The following is a 12,779-nucleotide window of genomic DNA, read 5'->3' as shown; positions in this document are numbered from 1 at the left end:
CATGAACAATTTAGGTATTATAGAAGAACTTTGCTCCTAAGTGATGCAGGGTAGTTGTGTGTAATTATAAATCACACCCACTTTCCATCTCTTGATCAAAAGACAGAAACACTCTGTGAAAAAGAAATGTTAAGAGCACTGTTATTACACTTACTAGAATTCCTAGATGTCTGTGGGTAAGTTCTTTAAGTTCTTCCTTTTATTCCTCTAGCCATTTTACATTATTATTTATGTAGACATCAATCTTGCAGAAGAGGTATCTTTATATTGTATCTCTTTTCCCTTTTGCTTCTATGTTTTTCGTGCAGTGCAGGTAGGTTCTATTTCTAGCTGGTTCCTTAACATGAGGAAACAAAAAAACAGTGTGTTTCTGGAACAGGAACTTTTTTGTGCCATTGCAATCCTGAGAAAACAAGAAAAAGGACATTTCTAAGAGCAACATGAAACCAACTTTGTATTTGCAGTGTAAATCTATGTTGCAAAATTCAAGGCCTGTCTGGCTTTGGTTTCCTAGTGTTCTTCATGCCAGGTTATAATGACTCTTAATTTCGGGTTATGGCACATGTAGAACGAGTTGGAAATGTGTTTTGAAATAATCGGTTCTTTGATTGTAGCTGACTTAAGAGAGAAGAGTGTTGCATTTGTGTCTGACATCTGTTCCTAAAGCTCTGGCAGTGTGACCTTGACATGGGTGCCCTGCACAGGTTTTGCCCTGGTACTGGTTGGCACTGGCTTCAGTAGATAAGTAGAATTTTTTTATAATTCTGTTTTTTTATAAGATGTTTTATAAGCATCCATACAGGTTGGAAGTGAATTTAGTGTATGCATAGGATTGCAGATGAGTGAATATATCTGTAGGCAGACTTGAAAGGCAGTGGTAATGCCATGCAGGTAAGGCCTCTTGTTTGTACAACACAGAAGATGAAAGATTAATAGAACCATAATTTAATTTTTCCTGTTTGTTATTACATGTCAGATGTAAATCAAAGGTACATTGTAAATAAATACTCAGTGAGCCACAGTGCCTCTGAAATAGGGGAACTACTAATATGTGCAAGGTTTGTCTCTGTTCCACCACTTAATGCACAACAGAGGCAGTAGGTACAAGGGAAAGAAGTAAAAATGGAAAGTGTGTTTGACAGATATTGTTCAAAACCTGTGAACTGTTCCTTTTCTCAGCAGTTTCCTTTTCTTACTGCTGCTTCCCATCATGGGGAGAAGCCCCTTTGATAGACTTAGTTTTTGCTGCCAAAGGAGAGAGCTTAGAGGAACCCTGGACTGCCACAGTATCTCTGGTCTTGGGATCAGCCAGCCATCAGCATGGCACTGCCACCACCACAGCTGGAGCTTTATGCTCACATCACAGATCACTGTCAAAGTCTACTTTACAGAGTTGTGCCACTGTGTTTTTACCATTTCTAAAGGAAGGTTATAAGGTCTGTAACAATGGATAAAATGATGTCTTAAACCTTGGGTGTACCATGTCAGCCACTGAACTGTTACAGGCATCACTTTACTTACACAAACTGCCCTTGAGCAGAAAACCATCCCAGAGGTGTTGCCAAGCAGCTACACCCTTATCCCCGTGTAACCTACCTTGCTCCCAGAAGTGCTGCAAGTCTCTGTCCAACTCTCCATCCTGCAGAACTGATCCCATGGAGAAGCCTTTCTGTCCTTTCCCCCTTTGCACTAAGGTTCTCAGTCTTTATTACTGTCTCTAAACTTTGTGCAAATCTTCACCACAGCCAAGCTCACTGTCCAGATTTTCATCAGCTCAAAGACAGCACATCTCCCTTGAACTGTTGCCTCCACAGGAAGGGCTGATGGATAAAAACAGGCACAGATTACTCTCTGTGCTGTTCAAGCAGCTGCCTGTGTTGTTGCTGGAGTTTGCTCATCATTAATTAACCAAAGCTTTGGGGAAAAGATAATCTAAACCAAAACAGAAGTTATATTCACATTCACACTGTATCTGCTGTCTTACCCCTTTATTCCTACTGTAGTTTTGTGCTGTCGGTGGGATGTTTGTTGGAGACACTTGTGCCACAGGCTAATCAGCTGTTTTGCTTTCTTGTCACTCTTTCCTCACCGTGGAATGCAGCAGACTTCTTGACTTCTCTGAGACGTCTCACCCCACATTTCTTACACAAGACTAAGCACATTCACAATCTTTCAAAAGTCACTGTTTACTTCATTCTTTCATCTTAACAACTTCTCTATTTAGCGTCGCATTCCCTCTGTACATTACTGTTTAAAAGTCACAGGAATAAGGAAGATTGAAGAATCATGCAATTCATACAAACCACTTGTATTAACTATACTTTTTCTTCCTCAGTACTTTATTTTAATCCCATTCAATATCAGTAAGAGTGTAACTGAGTTCTTAGCATACAAAATCATCAGTGCATGCTCAAACTGCCATGCATGTTAAAAGCACAATTTAAACACCATAACAGACATTTATGAATCAACTTCTTTTGAAGCACCATAAAAGGATGGCCGTTTTCCACCCACATGCGCTTGCTGTGAGTAAAATTACTGTTGGAGTGGATAAAGTCCTGTGAAAACAATTTGACAGAGAAACCACTGCACACTGCTCTTGGTCTCTAATGATATATTAAAAAAAAAAGTCTTAAATTGGCATTATAAAATAATATAGTATTTTTAAAAAATCACACATCTTATACTTTTGTTGATGGCATACATATATTTTGTCATTCCTGTAATGGTTTCCTAAAGATTTCTGCTGCTGAAAAGGCTTAATAGCAAAGTAATTTGAAACACAAGGTTCTTACTTCTCCTCCTGCCCAGCACCACTGTAGGAGCAAGTTTATTTCCCCCACTTTGCAACAGTGTTTAATGTGTCCTCCGGCACTGCCATACCTTCCTCTGTCACTCAGCTCTAGGTCCAGCTGTGCTCAGTGAGTCTGGCTGCTCATGGGCCACTCCATCAGTGCATGGGGCCAGCAGATGGTCAAAGAAACCTGAGTGATACTTGGAGGGTGCCTATTCTCATTAAGCCATTTAGGGAAAAGATCAGAGGAGTGCAGAAAGTGTCCTCAGTCAAAGGCTGCATCAGTTAAAGCCAATCTCTGCTCAGGAGATCAGGTTTGTCACTCTTTAAAAAAACAAAAACAAAAAATGAAGTGTCTACTTGGGCTATGTATTCAGGGAAAACATGAGCCACACATTGCCTACCAGGGCATGCTTTGCTTAATTTGTGTAAAATTAGCATGTATTATATTTAAATACTCAAAAGCAGTTACCTTTCCCAGTTAGTGGTATGTCCCATTTTGCAGAAAACCCCAACCCTTCAAGTATTCAGCTTTTAATCTCTATTTGCAGTAGGAAACTTTGAACAGAAACGTTGTGTCCCAGACAGCATTTGTTGAGACTGCACTGTCAGCCATCTGGGATAAACCTGGGTTCTGCTCCCAGCCATTAGCTGCCTGAGATAATACAGAATCCCTGCCCAGATGAATGAATTTGCTGCACTCCTTGGTGGATGCTCAGGGTTACAGGGATGCTTCTGAATAAGGAAGTGCTTGGTACTGTCAGTAGTATACCAGCTTGGCTAGTGCTTGAATGTAAACTTTAGCTTCTGCTCACTTCCCAGTGGAAGGAGCCTAGCGGTTCCCCAAGGAGACACTACAATGTCTTGTGTTAACCCATCAATCTGTCATTGCAGTAGCAAGCTGTGAAGTCTCAGTAAAAAAACAAAAACAAAACCAAAACCAAAAAAACTTACCCTGAAATACTGTAAATTAGAATTTCTTCACTTAAATCTGTCAAGACCTTCCAGCTGATGAAGGCCTGATCCTTTGACATGCCACTATCACCAGATAACTCTTTTCCAAGAAGCTGCATGCCAGCATTTATGCTGTGTAAGACCCAGCACTGTGCTTGTGGGGGCCGTGGAGCTCAACTTACAACTGCCTCTAGTGGTGGCCCCCTCTTCTGGTGCAGCCCCTCGAAAGAGAGACTTGAAATGTTACAGCAAATTCCACAGCCCCCTAGCAGCTGTTGCCGAGGTGTAAAACCAGCCTCAAGGGCTGGTGAATCTGCTCATTCATATCCCCTAAGTGAACCATCCTCATTGCCAGGTTTACAGAGGCGATTCTGTGTTTGACACACCAGCAGTTCCAGTGCAGTTGCTTGCTCAGTCCCAGAGCTGACCAATGCTGTGCCCTGTGAGGCTTTATCTCTTCTGGATTTTAGATACATACATCCTTCATACTTCACAGCTTCAACACTGCAATTTGGCCCAAAATTGCTTTAAATCCCTCTGAAATGACAGCACTGGTTACCACTTGCCCAACCTGCTAGTCCACACTAAGTCCCATAGCTGAATTTTCCAGCCTGACTCAGGTACAGAGAGCTGCTCTCGCCCTTGTACTCATTCTCTCGTGGAGATTTCCAGTGTAGCTACAATTAATTTGCAAATTAACCTATCCTAGCTGATGACAGGAATCCTCTAGCTTGGTGGGAACTTTGGGTGCCAATCATAACACATTTTTGCATTTTGACTTGAGGAGTTACATGTGCCTTACAGGTATTTTCTATCTGTGCAATATAGTCATCATCAGTGGTGAAGAGCACGAAAACTCATGTCTTCTGAAAATCCTTGCACTGCTATTTTTGAGACAGCTCTGATTCAAGGTGCTTCCTAGTGGCGTGCCTCGGTAATGCTTGTTTAGAAGATGCCCCATGCTTCCTCACTGAGGTTGAGAGGTTCATGCACAGCAGTCAGCACCTCATACCCACAGGTACCTTTTGTGTGGGTGGGTTTGGGGGTTTTTTTGGCTACTGATGTCCCTGCCAGGTGAGCTTGACACTGAATATTTATGTTTCTCATTCCATAAGAAGTTTAGGACTTATATTGACTGTAAATGTTTGGTTGTTCCATATTATGCAAGAGAAAAGAACACAGAACAAATGGAAAAATGCAAGAAATACAGGATAATGAAAGTTTTGACTGGTAGGTTCAAATGGTAACAATAACCACCTCAAATAAAACTTTCATAATTTCTTTTCAAAGAGATGGGGAAATGCAGCTTATATCAAACCAACACATTATTTTAAGATACACAGAGTGAAATTTCCCCTTTTCTCCCCCTGCAAGCAGAACTCCCAGTGTGCAAAATGCTCTGGAGCAAAGGGGCTCCAGACTGGTAATGACAGAGCTGCAGTTTTGAAGCAGCAGCTCTGAGCAAAGGACAGCAAGCCCTCCTGGGCTGCTTCTGGGAGAGACAGCACGTGCAGCAGGCAGGGTGTAGCAGTGAGGCTGTGCAGCAGGGACTAGGTGCAGGATGCACACATGAAATACTACTTGAGGCACTCAGCTACATAGTTCTACCCTGGCTCCTCTACTAAGTGAAAGTCAAAGAGAGCTGTACCTTACACTGATAGATTTCTGGTTCCCATTGCAGTGGATTCCTGAGAAATAAAACTGCTGGAATTATAAAAATAACCATATATTCAGATGTGGAGAAAGTAGATTTAATGTTTACATTTCCATCCATAGGTAAGGGCTATGATCTTTCTCCTGTAGGCAAGTACAAGGTCATTTTGCTTCACATTTCTTTTCTTTTGAGACAATTCCACTGATCATTTAACAAATACAAGCCAGACTCAGAGAATTTCAAAGGTCTTGTTCCCTCTCTGCAAGTATCTGCATGACCATATTTAATTCAACAGGAGGAAATCCATACACAGAGATTATATTTACACATACCTTGTCAGTGTAGCTCTTCCTCTCCCCTTAGCACCTGGATGCATGGTATTGTTTGTGAAGGTCTTTAGTTCTGCCCTCCTTCTTGATCTACTGGGAAAAAATCCTTCTTCTTCAAGAATTACCACAGTCACAGAAATGCAAGTTCTCTTCCAAGAAAATGTCTATGTTGCTATTCTCAATCTAATGGAAGCAAAAGCAGCTGACACACTGCTGGATCCATGCAGTGAGATGAGGCTTGGATAAGAGCAGATGAGAATCCCCAAAGCAGGGAACAAGTTTGGAAACTACTTCCAAGAAGAAAGGAAAGAAAGGAAAGAAAGGAAAGAAAGGAAAGGAAAGAAAGGAAGAAAGGAAGAAAGGAAGAAAGGAAGGAAGGAAGGAAGGAAGGAAGGAAGGAAGGAAGGAAGGAAGGAAGGAAGGAAGGAAGAAAGAAAGAAAGAAAGAAAGAAAGAAAGAAAGAAAGAAAGAAAGAAAGAAAGAAAGAAAGAAAGAAAGAAAGAAAGAAAGAAAGAAAGAAAGAAAGAAAGAAAGAAAGAAAGAAAGAAAGAAAGAAAGAAAGAAAGAAAGAAAGAAAGAAAGAAAGAAAGAAAGAAAGAAAGAAAGAAAGGAAGGAAGGAAGGAAGGAAGAAAGGAAGAAAGAAAGAAAGAAAAACCCAGCTCAGAATTCCATTACACAAACATCACAGGTGATAGGAACTGATGGCAGCAGAAGACAGGGAGCACCAATGGCTAATATTGGCATCAAACCTCTAGAGTCCTGAAGGTAAAGGCTGAAAGGGCATGGGGTTTGCAGACTGTGAGGACTTCAGCTGTGTTCAGGAAACACATCCCCAGTGCTGACCTTGGGAAGCCTCTAGCAATCAAGAGTGGAGTTTTGGGGCAACCAGATGTGCTGCATGTCAGCATGATACGAGCACCTACGGAAACTGAGATCCTTTCAGGTGGTTTGCCATTCCCTATGCAAATCATTCTCTCCTATTTTACAGCTACAAAAGGGTTCCACACTAGGGGAATCTTTTTGAGATTGCATTTCCCCCACCCACCTCGAATTTAAATCACCTTTGATAGTTACTTTCCTTCCAATGCCTTTATCTGAAAATACTAAGGACTGCCAGATACATTGTTGCATCTGAGCTCTGCCTATGCAAGACCCAGCAATGAGGGGAAAGTAGGTGTATCGTGTTTCTTTGGTCCTACAGTGAGCTGCCCGCAGTGCAGAAGCAGAACTGGCAGCTACAGGTCCCTGAGAGGTTGTGGTGGGCAAGCTATGAGACCCCTTATGGTGTGAAAACCCACTCCTGTCTGTAGTACCTAGAGATATTGTGACATTTAGACTCACTCCTGCTTTCTGACTGGGCATGGCCAGAAGAATGGACAAGAGCTGAACTGATTCTGGGCTCCAACACAAAACTCCTCTCATTGTTCCAAAACGTTTAGCAAAATGGGGAAAATTCATCCGTCTTGTCTGAAGTAAGTGGAGTAAAACGAGGAACTAAGGCTGCTAAGGAAAACCAGAGATTTCAAATCATGTGTGTTATTCTGTGATATGGTCTCTGCTTAGCACTGTTCAGAGGTAGTGCACAAATGCAGCATCACTAAGAAAATGTAAACAAGACAATTTGAACATTGCTTAGCAGAGTCAGGTCCATTTTCTGAAAAAGAAACCCCATTGTATAGGTGTGCACTTCACTGGCATGTTCAGTTACTGAGACTGGCCTACGCACATTGGGATGGAGTTTTTTGATGGTATTTTTTAATTGTCTTCTGACATCCAGATCTAATTTCTAATTAGATCTATCTTTGGCCTTAAGATTTTTGCAATTAACCAAGTTAAGTACTTTTACTGATATCTGCAGCTCTGCAGAGAAATAAGGTCTGCAACAGTTTTCCATTCCTCTCTCCATGCAGTATTTCTGAAAAATGGCTTTGATTTCGACTTTTTAATGCTGTGTTCACAGAGTGCTGTTCAGCAGCCACTTCAGTACAGAATATATAAGATGATAGAATGAAATGAGGTTTAGCCTCTTACTGAAGGCAAACCTGCAGTTAATCCCCAACTGGTAGAAAAATGAGCAGAAATCTGAAACCTTTCACAACTGACAACTGATAAGACATATCCCAAAATATTAATCTTTAACTGATGCATTGTTACTTCTAGGGTTTTCTTTAAAGGAATTATCCTGGGAATACCACCGATAGCGTTAAATGATACTTATTTGTGTAACAACTGGTTTAGCCCTTTATTTATTTATTTATTTATATTTTACCTGAAAATGAATTTTCTTAGAGACCTTATAACCTCATTTCTGCATTATCAGTTCATTTTCTTCTCCTCTTTCCTGGATATATTGGCCAGGAAAAGGAACTTCCAGTCTATAATGGACAGTTTAATTCACATGTTTTACTTTGTCCACATAGAAAAATGCAATTTCTGGATCACTGAGGCTTATGGATTATGAACAATACACTCCAAAAACTAGCTATCCAGACGGGGTTATACTTACAAAAATCTTTTATGTCAAAGTCAGGATTTCACAACATAACACACTAATGCAAAATCCAGTAGCACCTGAAAGATTAAGGTAGCTGCTGCTATCGCTTGCACATACTTGAAAAAGATTTAAGAAAAAAAAAAGAGTAATACATTCTCCAGAGAACAGCAAGTGTATTTCAAAATAAAAAAGTGTGGGTTTGATTTATTTTTTCTCTCTCTTTTTTCCCCCCTATTTCTGTATTTCTGTGAGGCTTATGGTAATTCTTTTGTTGGCTTTTTTTTTTTTTTTTCCAAGACTGTAGTTGCTGTGTAACAAATTATACACAAAGTGACTTCTCTCCCCTCCAGTTCAAGTTCACGGTCATGTTTTCAGGCTATAGTACTGAACACTGTTTTCTTGTATACATATTCCCATAGTTTCATTAAAGATAGATACAATGTACAGTACTCATCTCTGGGACAGTAACGTTTCAAATGGGAAAACCTTTACTTTAAAACAGAAGTGAAGAGGCTACTGTAGGTATAGCCACTAAGTATGAACTTTAGATCACAATTTCTAAACACTTGCCTACTGTACATAAGCATTAAAAATAGTCTTAGACATAGGATTTTATTTATATGTGCACGTATGTTCACCTCATCCCATATTTATGTTTGGCAACTATTTGGGAATTCAAAGGTGCAGCCCTCAGTAATTGTATTATTTAAAAAAAAGAAATGAAGCTTATCTATTCTATGAGAAAAAGAAATTCTCAAATATCAATTTCCAATTTTAAATTTAATTTCAATAGGAAAATATTAAAAATGTGCACATCTAAATTTTTCCATGTTCTGTATATACATATGTGTGTGTACTTATACATAGAAATGCTCATGTACCACACATATTCACAAAATTTAAGTGGAATATTTCTGTCCACTATTTTCCCCACACATATGACATCATATCTTTAAAAATGTCAATAATAATATCATTAAAAATAATATTACATTTATTCCATCATTATGTTTTTTTATTCTTTCTTCATCCTTATTATGTCCACTGAGCATTAGCAGGCCAAATTCTCCTTGCACTTCCACGGATGTTCTGCCAACATTAATGTTGCTGACATCACATCAAGGACACATCTGGTTTACAGCAGCACAAGTGACAGGAGAATCAGGCCCAAATATCCCCAGGAAAATTAAAAACTGGCTGTATCTGCTCATATGGACCTGATGAAGATATACACACCACTGTCTAAAATCCCCTGAATGATTAACATGTAGCTCACCACAAAGTTTTCAACCAGTAGCACAATGAAACAAGCTCCCCCCACCCCTTTAATAAATGTGAGAAAATACCCTAAAAAATATGGAGAAAGCGTAAACATTGTGTATATTACATACCATATAATACATGACAGTTTTAGCATTTAACCTAAGCCACTTCCCTGACTAGTCAGGGGAGACCTGATAAATCACCAGTTAAGGGAAAGGGAAAAGGTATTTTAGAAATAAAGCATGTCTTTCCAATATAAATGACAACCCGTGTGTATTATATGGTATATACACACAGTACATACATGAAAACAAACTTATCTTTTCTAGTTTTGAATATCAGTCTCTAAGTGAAGAAAACTGTGTTCTACAAATTTAATAAGCAGCTAGATTTCATGTCTAACATTCAAATTAATTTGGGGAGCAAACAAAGGTTCGTGCATCTTTCAACTCTGAGGTCTGACACTCATTCATACATTTTAAAAAAGCCCTCTTCAGCATTACAAGCAATTTATGGCAAGAATGCACTGTGATGCAAGACACATGACAATTGGCTTACCTTTCAAAGAGTTGGGTTTTTTTAAATAAACCTATTATATTAAGAAATGTGTGTTTGCCAAAAGTCTGTTAAAATTACATCAAAACAACTGTAAAACCTGCTCATTGAGGATAATTCGATTCAATGTCCTGTTTTTAAACACTTAATTAACAGTTCAGAATATTGCCTGGTGTAGTTTTGATAAAGATGTGATATGAAGACCCATAAAAGAGTAAACATGTCTTCAGTTCAATTTGCTATGACAACAGAACTTCAAGAAACAGCCTTTTTGGCTAGACACGTGCAGTGTACAAACGATCCCATGCGGGACCTCTGTGCCCTTAATGAATCTGTAACAGAACAGTGCTCCCCGTAAGCCATTATTCACAGAACCTCTATTTCATGTCACATTCTGAAAAAGTCTCCTGTGGAACAGGTTAACAGCAAATTGAACATTCAGTATAAGTATCAAGGCCAGAAAACAAACAACTGGCCATTCCTTGTTATCTGCGCAGGTCAAATTTAAAACTTAAAATTTACATTTAAAATTCTCAGGGGTTTGGGGGGGGGGGGGGGGGGTTGGGCTTTTTTTTTTTCCTGTGGGACTCACCTTCTATCACTGGTTGGCTTCAAAATTTAGTTAAGTGGAAGATACTATCTCACTGTAATTACATGGAATTCATATGAAAAACTAAACCTTACATTGGACAATATTGTAGAATACCAAAGTAAGCTCCATAAAGAAATACAGTATCTTCCAGTATATATGTATAGCTATTAAAAAAAAAATCAAAAAACCAACCAGCCAACCAACCCCCAAAAAACAAAAAGGAAGTTTATACAAGCAGTTATAGTAAATTTGTTTCAATTAAAGATGCAACTCTCTCTCATTCCTGGCAAGAATAAATTAATTTGTTCCGGCACTGCTTCTCCACAGTGCAACATATCCTGAGAAATGATTAAGAACAACAAAATACAGGGCTGTCATCACTAAGTTCTTGCACAAAACACAGCATTTAAATATCTTAAATAAAATAGCCAATAAACTATATTGTATCTGTCACAAAATGGAGTGTGTCCTGGGACACTGCTAATTTATCCATCACTGATAATTAGAAAAGGATGGCATTCAATTATTGTTAATATCTTTCAAGTTATCTGTGGCCAATAATGTAAAAGGAGGTAATTTGTAATTCAAGTTATTTTTTTTTCTTCAACTGGCTACAAGCTGAGTTCTAAATTTTACATTGAATTAAAAGTCAAATTTAAAACAATCCCTCTCAGAGGAGCATTTTCTAATTTTGTGCAACTTTGATGCAGAGCCCAACACAGTCCTATGAAGAGAGACAGTGCATCTTTAAGCTGATTGGCACTGAAATCCCATTTTCTTTAACTACACTCTATTAGCTTGGCCAAGTTATCTCGTAATTCTGTTAATTCAAATATTTTTCCATCAAGAATTTCTAAAAGTGTCTTCAAGTTATTGCGAAAAGCTTCTTGCTCATTCTGACTTTTCTCCAGACGTTGCTCTAGATCAGACAGCTGTCCTTCCAGGTCTTTGTTTCGAATTTCTACTTCCTTCAGAGAAAATACACAACATGTTAATGTGTTGTCTGCAAGCAGAAAGCAGTCTAACGTCCTGTTGGTACTCGTGCTATTTTTGTCAACTGCTTTTTAAAATAATTTGTAACCCTTCATAGTTTACACTAAGTCAAAACCAGAACCTGAATTATTGCTACGATTGCATATGTACAGCCACTTCCTCCATTTTTCCATAATTATCTGAAGGATGGAAACTTTTGGAGGGACAAACTTTATTCAGTGAACAAATGATACACTTATTCAGGTATGTCATCACTTCTATCACTCAGAAATGTACTGCCTGATGAAAACATCTCAGAGTTTACTTGTGTTCAAGAACGCCCTGATTTAGACTACATGAATTGCTCAAGGACATGGTTCTCCATCGAAAGTTCTCATGCAAAACCCCATCCAGAACACTGCTTGAGAGACAGAGAAGCACCACTTTATTCCCATCCCAGGCACTACAGGCTCTGCACTCTGAAAATTAAGACAGGAACACAGCTGTCCAGGGGGTGTCAAGCTGACTGTGACAAATGTGAACCAGGAGGTGCAGGCTGCACACCGTGCCTCGCTGCACAGCACCCACCTGTGGAGTGGGACACTGGGAGAGCCACCACTGCTGTACAGACGGGCTGTTCCCATGCAGCTGGGGAGAAATTAAGCAGTGGCGTGCTGGACACAGCCCAGAGGGTCTGACCCTCAGCAAGCTCAGTTCTCACTCACAAGGAGAAGCCCTTGGCATCAGCCCCTGAGACACCTCACAGCTCCAGCTTGCACCTGATGGGGGACGGTGCCAACCGTGCAAGCTGGGTGCCCTCTGTTCACCCAAATCACAAATGAAGCAGTCACCTGGGAATAGCATATTGTTCTTTGTTCCATTCATTGCACACCTCATAAATTCATGCTAAATTTTGTAATTTCAGTTACAAAAATCACTTTCAAAGGCAGCACAGAGACATTGTTTTTAGTACACCATACACCCTGTAGAGCCATCTCTGGAAAAGTGCATAGTGAATTCGTATTTATGTATGGTAACATATTTTTAACACCTCCTCCCTTTACAGTGGCTTTGTGTCACAAGGCTTTAACAGGCCTGCTCTGAGATTTACTACACCTGGTTTCACAGTCAGGAAGGGAGATTGGCACCAGCCAATGATCTCAGCATGAGC

The 12,779-nt window shown here is 39.6% G+C and overlaps 1 protein-coding gene across 2 annotated transcripts in view; it reads right to left on the bottom strand.

Moving 5' to 3' along the window:
• Positions 1 to 1,612: 1,612 nt before the first annotated feature.
• Positions 1,613 to 12,779, bottom strand: part of HOMER1 (homer scaffold protein 1) — a 94,911-nt gene continuing 83,744 nt past the window's right edge. For both annotated transcript variants that reach the window (XM_063422921.1, XM_063422920.1), the window contains exon 9: positions 1,613 to 11,604. In XM_063422921.1, coding sequence (XP_063278991.1) covers positions 11,416 to 11,604 — 189 coding nt within the window. In that variant the 3' untranslated portion in view covers positions 1,613 to 11,415. The remainder of the gene's footprint in view (positions 11,605 to 12,779) is intronic.

The sequence above is a fragment of the Prinia subflava genome, chromosome Z, assembly GCF_021018805.1.
Source record: "Prinia subflava isolate CZ2003 ecotype Zambia chromosome Z, Cam_Psub_1.2, whole genome shotgun sequence".
NCBI lineage: Eukaryota > Metazoa > Chordata > Aves > Passeriformes > Cisticolidae > Prinia > Prinia subflava.
The sequence above is the reverse complement of the archived record's forward strand: the minus strand, read 5'-3'. Positions and strand labels throughout refer to the sequence as shown.